General features: G+C 48.2%; 1 protein-coding gene across 1 annotated transcript; it reads right to left on the bottom strand.

Moving 5' to 3' along the window:
• Positions 1 to 5,127: 5,127 nt before the first annotated feature.
• On the bottom strand, positions 5,128 to 11,115 carry HMGN5 (high mobility group nucleosome binding domain 5; the record flags this gene model as incomplete). Its single annotated transcript, XM_027645140.1, has 4 exons — positions 5,128 to 5,861; positions 7,045 to 7,188; positions 10,465 to 10,515; positions 10,954 to 11,115. Coding segments are annotated over 4 exons (405 nt in total), but the record flags the coding sequence as incomplete, so codon positions are not given.
• Between the last annotated feature and the right edge of the window lie 1,856 nt (positions 11,116 to 12,971).

Raw genomic sequence — 12,971 nt, forward strand, 5'->3', positions numbered from 1 at the left:
CCTGCTGTACCTCCTGCGGGTCCCAGTGCCTCACCCCAGGCAGCTGGATCCCCCCCAAACTCCCGGGAGCTCCTGCTGCCCTCGCTGGGTGTGCAGAGCACAGGAATCCCCAGCCATGACCACCACCTAGAGGCTACAGCACTAAGTGAAGCCGGAAAGATTTATAGCCAAGATGGGTCAAAAAGGGCGTTGGAAATATTTCCCAAGCTCAAATCAAGCAACGCTGGGAGCTGGGAGTCTGGACCCCCTTCTCCAGCTCACTTGGCCTTCACCTGACCTTCAGCCTGGAGCCCCCAGCAAACCTGGGCCCCAAGGTGGCTCTTAGGGAGGGAGTTTTGCCAAGAGCAGAAGGATGTGGTGCCCTTTTCCTCCTGGGCACCTTCTCCTGCTGGAGGGGGTCAGGAGCAGCCCATCCTTCAACTCCATTGGAGAATATTCCTGGGCACACACTTGCCCAGGGGATGTGCACAGCCCAGGTGGGCAGCACAAGGTGTGTCCACAGTGTCTGTCCCCACCAGCAGCCACGTGCAGGGGACAGCAGGCGAATTTTCCTCCTTTGGAGGTGCCTGGAGTGTGGCCAGAGGGGCTCAGACCGAAGGTGGGTCCAAACCTGTGTCCCTTCACCCCCAGCTCCAGCCAGAGGTGACAGGGAAGGGCAGAGCCAGGGGACAACTCCAGATGCTGTCCCACCCCCAGCAGGTTGCTGGCCCTGCACTGGGGACGAGTCTTTGTGTCCCACAGCCCTGCCGGGTCGTCTTCCAAGAATCTGTCCAATTTCTTACCAACCCATCATGATTTTTGGGCTCCATTTGTGCAGTGAGTTCCGTGGCTTAATTACACATTGTGTGAAATATGTTGCCTTTGCATCTGCTGCTCAGTAATTCCACTTGGGGCCTCTTTGTTTGCTTTGTGTCCCCACACAAGAGCCACCGGCCCCTATTCACTGTCCTGGTGCCGCTGCACCAGGGAATACAACTCAGGGAATACAACTCCCACCTCCTTGTTCCTCCTGTCTGTCAATTCTTTGCAAGACAAAAAGGGTGATTTATTTAATTGTTGCTGATACAATGTGCTAAAACCCTCCTTTCCCCTCCAACAGTTAATTACACTTGTTAATTATTTTAATTATTCCCAGGGTGATGCTGTAGGTGTAGAGGAGCCCACTGGGCTGCACACGTGGGAATAAACACGGAGCAGGGAAGTCAGAGTTTGCTCCAAGATTTCCATTGGTAACAGGTCTGTAACCGCATGGGTGAAACAGAGCAGGGAAGGCTTGGCCTGGATTTGGAACTGTCTGCTTGCAGGAAGGAAAGATTTATAGGAGGAGAAGGCAGATCCTGCAGGATCTCCCTCGGATGGGGCACTGGGGGAGGCGACTCTGGCCTTTCCCTGCTGCAAAATGGAACCACGACTTGGCCAGGCAGTTCTGGGCAGCACCTCTGGGATGGTGGGTTTATATGAGGGAAGGAATCAAGCCAAGCAAACTTCCAGCCCGCTGGAAAGCCGAGGCTCAGCCCGAGGCTCAGGCACAGCCCACCTCTATCCCGGCCGTGTTCCGAGGGAGCGGCCCCGGCCCCGTCAAACAAAAAAGCTGTTTGTGGTCTGTGGAGCAGCCCCCGCCAGCGCCCTCGGAGCCAGGGTGAAACCCGAGAGCAGCCCCAATCCAAACCTTCCCCGCAGCTCCTTTTATCTTCCTGGGGGGAAAACAAACAGCGCAGGAGCCGAGGCTTTGTGGCCGGGATGTCGCACATCTGGTTTGAGCTCCAAGAAATGCACTTCCACCCCCTCCCCGAATTGTTCCTGTTAAACAAATAAAACCCCGGCGAGTTTGCGAGGTTTTGGCTCTGGGGTAACTTTGGAGCAGCTTTGACTGTGAGTTCCAGGCTTGTGCTTCTTTCATTCCTAACGGGAGCAGCTCACCTCGCTCCTGGGAGGGAGGCACTTCCAAAGGGGGTCCTGGGACCCCCCATGCCGGGAATGCCGAGGCTGGGAGGGGGTAGTGGTCTTGACCACTCCGTGTTTAGGTTTCAATCCAGCATTTTTCCCTGTGTTATTCATGCTTCCTCCCTTCCCCCTTTTTTGAGAACGTCTGGAATTGTTTAAGATGTGTCCAATTGTATTAAGATTCCTTTGAGAGCTTTATGGTGTCAATTGGATTCCAACTCTTAGGAAAGGAGTTTTCTAATTTGCCATTTTTCCCCTTTTCTATAACATAAGCACCAACTTCCTTTCAGTCCTTTCAGGTGTTACCTCAGCCTGAAGTTCACCCTAATCCTTGGACATCACGTACACATTCCCATTTGACACATTTCTAGTGATTCCCTGGATGGTGCTGCAGGAGGAAGGCAGGGAGTCATTCCTGGGGAATCCTCTCCCACTGGTCCCTCTGTCCTCTTCCAGTAGAGGTGGATAAATCAGAGCAGATCACAGAATCATGGAATCACAGGATGGTTGGGGTTGGGAGGAACCTTAAAGATCATCTCATTCCATGGGCAGGGACACCTTCCACTAACCCAGGTTGCTCCAAGCCCCGTCCAAGCTGGCCTTGAACACTTCCAGGGATGGGGCAGCCACAGCTTCTCTGGGAGCAGTTGAAAGGTGTGGGATGAAGGGGGTGGGAGCAGCATTCCAATGCTCTCCCCATCCTCTCCTGGACTCACCCAATCCCAACCTAATCATGCTCCTTCCAAAGCCAGGCACGGTGCCCTCGAGTCACCTGTGATTCCATCCCCACCTCCACCCTCGCTGGTGACCAGCTCCAGCTCCTCCAGGCATGGGACAGGCTCTGGCTGGAACCCACGTTGACATTGTTCCCTCCAAACGAGGGAGGCTCCTCGACAGCCCCAGCAGGGCCTGGGGGTGTTCTGGGCTCTCTGGAGCCCGTCCAGGGCATCAGGTTTCAGAGCCAGAGAGGGGGGCTCCGGCAGCTGCAGGGGAAGGAGCAGCAGTGGGGACAGGCAGAGGGAGGAGCCATCCTTGCCATTCCAGGGATTCAATTTGCTTTCTCCTTCATCAGATTAACGCCAGTGTAACTCCATTAACTGCCAGGGAGATGCTCAGGATCTGAAAATCAGACCTGTCGGATTTTCATAGACTCACAGGATGGTTTGGGTTGGAAGGAGCTCATCTCATTCCACCCCAGAACCATTAATCTCTTCACCTCGTTGCATCAAGGTCTCTAATTGTTCTGATTAATAATGACAATCAGATTCACAGCAATTCCTTGATCTTTCATAGCCAGTATCAGAACAGGTAACACACGCTGCCTGCACCCAGAGCCAGCCAAGGACCTCAGGGAAGGTGGTTTCTCCACAAATTCCAAATAAACCTGAAAGTAGGTTGACTCGACAGGGGTTTTTTTTCCTTCAAACCCTCTACTTTTCAGACAAATTAAGCCAAGCTTGGGATGCACCATGGAGCTGGGCTTTGGTTCGCTGTCTACACACCAAGACCAGCCCATGAGGAGGGTTTGGCAGAAGCCACACAATCCACTGAGTTGTGCAACTCCCTCAATCCCCCATGGCTGCGAAAAGTTCTGAATGTGAGCGAGGAAGTTTGTCTGAAAAGTTCTTGGGCAATTTTCTGTACTTATTTGAAAGAGGAATTTGATCATAACAATAGTTATAGAATTAAGAACAACTCCCACCCTGGCACGAGAGGAGGAAGAAATAACCAGAACCAAACACTCAGTTGTATGTTCTGGGTACCAACTTTGGGACTCCAATGTTTGAGGGACACAGCTCAGCACCAGTGACCTCAGTTAGTGTGGGATGGGCTGGTTGCACCGTGGCAGAGGGATGGGCCTGTGCTAGGAAGGAAATATCGACTATATTCAGTGTCTGCTGCTTAAATAACAATGCTTGAGACACTCAAGGAGGCTGAAGGAGAAGAGAGAAGGTTCAGCAGCATCAGGAGCTGGAGAAGGAACTCCCCTTCCTGCAGAACTGGGTTTCTATTTGAAGCCCTTTTAGAGAAACAACAGGCTGGGGGAAATGTATAAGACATTTCATTCCAGTGTTTTCTCCCTGGAGTTCAGGCCTGTTGGGATTTCTCATCAACTGCAGGCTAAACTCATAGAATCATGGAATGGTTTGGGTGGGAAGGGACCTTAAAGCCCATCCAGTGCCACCCCCTGCCATGGGCAGGGACACCTTCCACTAGCCCAGGTTGCTCCAAGCCCCATCCAACCTGGCCTTGGACACTTCCAGGGATCCAGGAGCAGCCACAGCTCTCCCAGCCCGCCCTCTGTAGGAGAGGAAATTCAGTGAATCATTTTTAGATGTAAAAGGTTTGGGATGAGATTTGAACTATTGTTGGATCATTTTCAAACTGGAACAGTCAGAATTCCCCTGGTTTTACCCACATCTCACCACTCTTCCAACCAAGCAAAGGGAATCCACTTATTTATGTCCAGTTTTAACTGGATGAGAGACCAGAGTACGACCCAAAATGTCTGCTGGATTAAGGGAATACACTGCCAAGGAAAAGGCCCCTCAGAACTGTCTCACCTTTGCTGCTGAGGAAGCTGGAGCTCAGTTACCCCTGAGCAGTTCTACAGAACAAAAGCAGCAGGAATAAGAATTCCCAGCACTTCAGGCCTGGTAAATTAAATCCACATTAAACATCCTCTAGTAGCCTGTGCCCTGGGGGACTGATCCTGAATCCCACATTTAATCCAAGACACTCTGCCCTGAGATGCTGAGCTGGGGTTTGGATATGAGATAAAATATTCAAGCCCCTGGAATTTCCAGGCTGGGCTGCAGAACAATTTAAAGGCAGAGATAAAGTTTCTGCATTGCAGACATTTTTCCTCTTATTAAATACATCGTGTAGTTGGTCACTGATGGGATGAGACTTCCTATAAAAGGAGGGTTGAGCAGGAGAATTGGAAGTGTCCTTGACAAAGCTGCACAGAAAAGCTGTAGCAACAAAACTGAGACTAAACCCCCAGTCCACTGCTCTGGTCCAGCTGTTATTCCCAGAGTAAGGAAGTTGGGATTAATGGGAAATCACACAACTAAAGCAGAGAGGGGTTCAAGCCCCAAAGCCCTTCACTCTCTCCCTGTCCCACTGCAGCTCTCCTGGAATTTGGGAGCTTTCCAGCAGCACAAGCAACAAACCACAATCAGCTTTTGAGGAGTCTTTTTTATTAAGATAAATCCAGCAAAATTCCTAACAGTGGGTACATACAACCAACCTGCCCTTTTTGAAAAGAAATGTTTGTATTTCATTTAAAAACAGGATTACACTTTTATTTATTTATTTTTCTTTTTTTTTTTTTTTTTTTTTTAAAAACTGAAAAAATAAAATTACATTTGGGAAAAAACAGATTTCCAGCTCTTAAGGTTTTTTTTTTTTTTTTTCATGAAAATAGCTCACCTTCTTTATAAAAGCAACCCACAGAACCACTGGAATGTTTCACACAGTTATTTGTTTTGAGACCTCCCCACTTTAAGAAACCATACAACACATACAAGGGAAAAATTAAAATCTGAAGTCTGTAAGCATGACTTACACAAAAAGGGACACACTGACAGAAGTCAAAAGCTACCACCACTTATTCTTTCCATGTACCATACAAACTATTACAATCACAAAATTTAAAAACAATGACTTTTTTTTTTTTTGTTTTGTTTTTGTTTTGTTTGTTAGGGATTTAATTCCCAAGTAACCGAGATGAAGATGTTCCATAATTAAATTCATGCTAAAAAAACCTGCATTTATAAAATAGTTGATAAAAATATTCCTCTCTGTTAACAATACAGCATGGAGGTACGGAGACCAAATGATGGAGATATAGGGCAGGGTTAACATTACTCGGACTTGGCTTCCTTATCATCAGATGCTTCAGCAGCTGGTGCCTATAAAAGTGTTTGGGAAGAATAGAAATATTATTGGAAATGCTAATTGGATTCCAATCTAACAAGCATCAAAGAGAGAGAGCAGTTTGTTAGCAGAAACATGGACACTCTGTGTGGACAGGCAGGAAGGCACAGAAAGGACGGACACAGCAACAAGGCTGATAATTGTAAAAATTCAAACAACCAGAGGTAATTTTGGAATAAGTGCCTACAGAGGGGCAGAAGTTGGGAATGTATTTTAGATTAGGACCAATGATAAGCCAGGGGAAGTTCAAGCCCTCATTGTACAAGGAAGTGTCAAGAGTTACACATCAACCTGTGGTACTGGTCTGTTGTCCAGGTTTTGGGGAATCAGTTCCCACCTGTTCTCTCCAAAAATGTGCTTTTACTATTGAAGGTAACACATCAAACCTGCAAAGCTCCTCTCAAAGACCCTCTGAGGCACATCAGCCACGTATTGCTTTAGCAAAGCAGCTCCTGATCTTGTTTTAGAAATGAAAGAATAAACAACTGGTTGACTGACGGTGACACTGAACCCGTGAGGAGAGACCAGTGTCAGTCACAGAACACAAGGGCAAAGAGAGCCCTTGGAAAACTCTGTGTTCCTACTGTCAGCAAGGGATCTGCTGGGAAAATCCTACCAGGATGGAGCCTGCAGCTGGTCCCAGCAAGAGGCAGCTCTGAGGTAGGAGCTGCCACAGCAAGGACCTGTGAGAAGAGGCTGCAGATGAAGAGACAGGACCAAGCTGACTCTGCAGATCTCCTGAATTGTTCTGAGGGAAAGGATTGTTTGAAGGAATTGTGTAAAACTGAAAACCAGATTTCTGGCCCAGCACCAGCCCGTGCTGAGCAGCAGAGGGAAGCCAGCAGCCCAGAGAGGGTGTGCAGAGTCAGCTCAGGGCCAGAGAGCTCTCCCTGAGCTCCACTGTTCCCAAACACTGGGCAGTGCCTGAGCCAGCCCTGGAGGGACCCGGCACAGCACAGCCCACCTGTGGAAGGGCTCCAGCACAGGGCAGGAAGGAGCTGGAAGGACAGTGCTGTTCCTCCAGGTTCTCCTGGTGCAGATCCCCAGCTGGGCTGTCCTTCCAGGGTGGCAGTGAGACCCCCCACCCCGTGAGGAGCTCCTGCAGCTGGATTCCCAGCACACCAGGCTGTATTCCCATGGTTAGTGCAGCTAAAGTACCTCGTTAGTTTTGGTATCTCCATTTTCAGAGTGGTTTTCTTCTTTAGCATCCTCCTGTTTAGTTTCCTCTTTGCCTTTGGCTCCTTTCTTCCCTTTTGTTGCTGCCTTTTTGTCCTCCTTTTTATCATTTGCTGCTTTTTCTTTCTGTTAAGAAAACAGACCACGGTGTATTAAATCCTCATTTCCCACCTTGTACATCTGCATGTTTATAAATTCCCAAGCCCTCCACACAACCTCCTTCCACACCCCAAACTTCCCACCATTGACAAAGACGAGACCAAAGTTTTGAAGGAGTGTTTTCCTTCTATGCTGTCCTGAACATGCTACTGGGAAGTGCAAAATAAAAAAGCAGCCATGGATGGCTGGGGTTAAAAGAATTCCTATTTTAAACAGGCATTCAATTAAATTAGCTAAAAAATGTTGAACTGGCCTTTATTTGTACCCTGCTGCTGAAAGGCAGACACAGAAGAAAACCAACATGTACAACTAGTGGAAATACCAGAATCCTTCAGATGTGCTGTTAATGCCTATTTAGAAAACTGCAAAACTGTAACAAAGCTGTAGTCCAAGGACTTTCCCTCTTCCCTGCCAAAAATATTCCTTATTATAATAAACCATATGTGTGACAGAAAAACTGGGGGCTCAACAGCATCACTCTGATAACAACAAGAGCTTTGCATTTATTATTTAAGTGCAGTTTCTTATACGTGGATCAGGCTAAATCAAAACAAACACCAAAAGTTGATGCTTCTGTAGTAATAATTTTCCACAGGCAAGGTCAGATCCCGACCCAAATAAACGACTCTCATTAGTTTCACTTCCAAGGATCTGCCTCTTGCTGCCAGTAAGTAACTGAACTAGCTCAGCTCCTGCTTGATTAACCTACTTCCAACAAAGGAACCATGAAACCTGCAGAATCTATTCACAGGGAAGTGAAGAAAACCAGAACATTACTGAAATATATACATATACTCAAAAGATTTGTCTCAGCCACTAGAAGTTACTAAAAGGTTACAAAAAGTTTACTTTATTATTCCAACCCCTCGCTGATTAGTGCACAAAACTAATTCACCTTAAAAATGAGCTGCTGGTTAAGGGCAAACTCATGAAACAAAGGGTGAAGGCACCTGATCCTTCAATGACACTGATGATTAAAAAGTCACCAAAATTAACAGCCAATCCTACAATGGTGCAGAACATTTAAGACACTGAGTCAGTAGCACTCAAATGGGTGAAGGTCTCTTTCCTCTCTAACTTCCCACATTCCAGTCTCAGGGATTTCAGCCCACCTGGGAAACTCCACCACAATGTGGTGTCAGGAACTCCCTGTACTGGGAATATCCAAGTGTTCTGGTGCTGTTTGGCAGCAAGATTTAGAATTACAGTTCTACTATGGCAGTGGTTTCCTTCACTCCATTAAAAAGAGACAACAAAGTATTTACAGAGCTAAAATTAATTCCTTGTAGCCCCCGCCCTGTGCTGGTAAAGCCCCTCCTCAGAAAGCATTTGAGGAGAATCCAGGGAAACTGGGTTCCATGGCTGGAGAGAAAGTATCTCCCAGGACACAGCACTGTATTCATGATCCTCAATAATTTTGCTATAGAGAAGAGATGGCAACAACAATTCTGTACTGAGGTCATGTGTTTTAAAAGTGACAAAACTCCTTTCCCAGCTCTGGTTTTCAACATTGGCAAAGTTTAACAGGTGAAATCTGTTCTGACACACACAAAGCCACTCTAAGAACCTGAAGGTTGACAAGCATTTGGGGGAGATGGGAATTAAAAATGCCTCCACAGTTGTTATTAAGTCCCGTTTTTCAGAGGTATTGGTGCAGTATGAGGAGCTGTAGAGAGCCAGAAATGCAGCTCTGGTATTCTGGCTTCAAACAGCACCTTAGGAGCAATAGGACCAATGCTTCCAAGTCAAGCTGAGGGCAATTCCCAAGGCACTGCACCCAGGAGTTATCCCAAAGGGATAACACACTATACAGTTGTGCAGTGAGGGCCCAAACTAGGCTTTGACAGCCCCTTACAGCCCTAAACTCCAGCATCCCTGTTCCTACAACTTTTCAAATCAGTTACAGCAGCTTTTGTGTTTAAACCCCAAATATTTCCATGAAGCAAACTTGAAAAAAGAAGCAAACACCAACCATGTGGAGGATACACAACCACCCTGCCCTGTGTGTGACCCTGAGCAGGGGCTGTCACAGCCCAGGCCAGCTCTGGGCTGGCAGAGCTATTCCTGGGGCACCAGCCACTAGAGGGGAGTGCAAACCAGAGTGTCCAGTGCTCCATCCACCCAGGAACGTGGAGCTGAGGAGTTCCCCATGCTCTGGAATGGACCTAGAATTCCAGCTGCACCAGCAGGCTGGAATGTGAACATCTTGCTCTGCGCAGCACTGAGGTTACAGAGCTGAGGGATCCCCAAAATGACACGTGGGGTCCTCCCTCTTCTCCATCTCTCAGGGCATCTCCGCTGCTCCACACAACGGGACTTGGAAACAGTTCCCTCAGCTGGAAGTCTGCTGTGCCACAGGAACCTGCAAGGCATTTTACATGGAAAAGGAAAGAGCTCCTGGTTCCCACTAATCCTCCCCTTCTGCGACCAAAGCATCTCTCACTCCTGTGCTTTGCCCACCTCGTCATCCAAAACCGCAAGGAAAACGTGTGATGGGAACAGGTTAAAAAGAAATCGCTAAAAACAGGGTAAAAACAATCAATAAAGTTTTGTTGCTGGGGTGTTTGGGTTTTTTTGAGCTGCAAAATCCTAAAAATTTAAAAAAAAAATTAAAAAAAAAAAAAAAAAAAAGCACTGCAAACTGACTGCTGGGAAGGCTGTGACAGGAAAGGGGATGAAAAGAATCTCTCATGGATTGCAGAACTGTCCCCCTTGAAATTCAAACTGTTGCTCCAAAGCAAAAAGGAGCTCTAAATAGGTGGGGTTTTTTAACTATACTGTCAGACATGCCAATACTTTTGACTTTTCCAAAAACACCCAGCTTAAGGAAAGGGGTCTGCAGAGCTTTCAGTGATTAAAAAGTGATAAATTGATAACTAACTGCAGAGAGGGCCTTGGAATGGAAATATAGTAAGGAACTGTAATTAAAAGCATGATTTTCAATGACTTCTCTAATTGAGTCTCTGATCTCTATTCCAAGCATCATTTTCCCAACAATGCACTATATGAAACTTCAGAATGGCCTTGCAAAGCTTCACCACAAGGGATTTAAAATCTGCTCAGTTTACCACATTCCTTGGCCAGGAATTGGATAAAATTCTATCTTTTAATTCCCATAATTCCACCTTAAACCTTTAAAGATAATTATGAAAAAAACCCCAAAGTTGTTAGCTGTGGTGGTTTTTTACCCCTATAAATGCCTTGAGAAGGAAAATATAACTCCAAGAGATCTCCAAGACTTACCTTAGGTGCTGCCTTTTTGGGCTTTGGCTCCGGTTTGGGAGGAGCAGGTTTCTGTACAAAACACACACAAGGAAACAGAGTCAGGTGAAAGCCAGAAATAAATATTTATACCTAAAATAAATATTTGTGTTTTAATGTTGGTAACTTTTGAAAACTATTTACCCAACAGTTGGCCCTGTAAAAATCAGTGGGCAAATTATCAGGCTAAGGAGAGAGGCAGGTAATTTATAGAGCCACGAGCATTTGTATGAACAAATCCATCCTCAGATCAATATTCCTTGACTCTGGATACTCATAGGTCCAGACTGACTGTTCACTAACACAGATGTACCTCATGTGAGAAGCCTGTAAGGTGTGAATACATGGAAACATGGAGTGGGAATTTTAAATACTGAATACTCAGTTCTGGTGGAAAAACCCCAACAGTTCGCCTTGAACTGCCCCCATCCCATGGGATGTGATATCAAAGGAATAAATAAGGATACTCACAGCGGATAGTCTGGCTGACCTTCTCTTTGGCTGTACAAAGAAAGATGTGTCACTAAAATTCAGAGAGCATGTAAAGCACAGCTTTCTCAGAACTGCCACCCAAAATAACACGCTGTTGTGAAGCCTCACAGAAATCCTAGGTTTTATGAAATTATGGGCATTATGGTGGTGGATTTAATGACTCCCCATCCCTGGGAATGTCCAAGGCCAGCTTGGACGGGGCTTGGAGCAACGTGGGATAGTGGAAGGTGTCCCCTGGGGGGTGGAATGAGATGATGTTTAAGGTCCCTTTCAACCCAAACCATCCTGGGATCCCATGATCCCTGTGGGTCCAGCCCAGGATATTCTATGACTCCCTAGAAGTGCAGCTTTGCTCAGCTCAGCTTTTCCTCTGCTGCTGCCACTTCAACCCACTGAGGTGGGAAGGATAAAGTTTCTGTCCTTCCTGGAGCTGAAAAGGGACATAATCCCATTGGAAAGGGACATGTTCCTATTGGAAAGAGGAAGTGTTCCCATTGGAAAGGGGCATGTTCCCATTGGAAAGGGAAATGTTCCCACTGGAAGGGGAAATGTTCCCATTAGAAATGGATGTGTTCCTACAGGAAAAGGACCTGTTCCCATTGGAAGGGGACATGTTCCCACTGGAAAAGGACATGTTCCCATTGGAAGGGGACATATTCCCAGTGGCCTCTGGCTTCTGCTATGTTCCCATTGGAACTGATTGTCCCTGGCTCCAGCCACATTCCCACTGGAACTGATGATCCCTGACCTCAGCCTTGTGGAGCTGCTGGACCCCCCAGCACCCACCTCAGGCAGGTCACCCATCACCTCAGGTGACAAAGACGGCCCTGAACACCCCAAAACCAGAGGCAAGGCCACTCCCTCGATCTGAACCGCCCCCCCCCCCCGCGCCCAGCCCGCACCCGCCCCCCCCCAATACAGCAATGGCGGCCCCCCCTTCCCCGCCGCCTCACGGACTACAACTCCCACAATGCCCCGCGGCCGCCGTCACCGCGCCGGGTTCGAAAAGTTCCCGCCAATTTCCCCCCCCCCTCCCTCCACACAACAAGGTCGCCGAGGGCCCCGCAAGGACAATGAGGGACAACCGGGAGCGCGGCGATCGCGCCCGCCCGAGGGGTTTCGGCTCGGTCACGGCGCCCCACGGCCCCGTCCCTGAAACCTCTCGGGCGGGCGCCTCGGTGAGGGGCGACCGCGTCCCCGCCGCCCCCCTCCCTGCTCAGCCCGCGTTGTGAGGGGAAGTGGGGGGGGGGGGGGGTGGACGCCGCCGCCGCCTCGTCTTCCCGCTGCCCCCAAAGTTCCCGATCACGGCGGTAAATCCCCCCCCCCTTTTTTTTTTTTTTTTTTTTTGTCTCTCCTTAAAGGCCAGTATTTCAAATTCTGCGCCGCCTAATGGCCCCAAATTACCATTGCACAACCATCTGGTATGACAAGAAGTGGGAGGCAAAAAAAAAAAAAAAAAAAAAAAAGAAAAAAAGGAGAACAAAGGCAAAACGCAGGAGAAAGAGGCGACGTTTAAAGGCGGATCGTGGCGGGGATGGCGCGATGGGGATTAAAAGGCTGGCGGAGGTGGCTGGGGGGGTGTGTGAGGGTCGCGGCGCGGGGTTTTTGGGGTTTTTTTTTTTTTGGCTGCCCCGCGTTTCTCCACAGGGGCAGCACAAGCGCTATGGCTGTTTGTAATCCAGCATGGAGACACTGCTGCTCCAGCCTTCTCCTCCTCCTCCTCCTCCTCCTTTCCCAAACAAAACAGCCCAAAAAGTGAACTCGCCGCGCCGCCCGAGCCCTCCTCTTCCCCCCTTCCGCTCCGCGCTCCGCTCTAGGACATCCACCAAAAAAATTAAAAATGCAAAAGGGGGGAAAAAAAAAAAAACCACACACACACACACACAGAGCACACACCAACCCAAAAAACTCCACACATACACACATAGGCGCGCGCGCGCTAAATTTTTTTTTTTTTAAGCTAAATTTCCGCGATTGCCGCTTTAATTTCTTCCCCC

The sequence above is a fragment of the Corapipo altera genome, unplaced genomic scaffold (genome assembly GCF_003945725.1).
Source record: "Corapipo altera isolate COAL_440 unplaced genomic scaffold, ASM394572v1 65, whole genome shotgun sequence".
In the NCBI taxonomy this organism is placed as follows: domain Eukaryota; kingdom Metazoa; phylum Chordata; class Aves; order Passeriformes; family Pipridae; genus Corapipo; species Corapipo altera.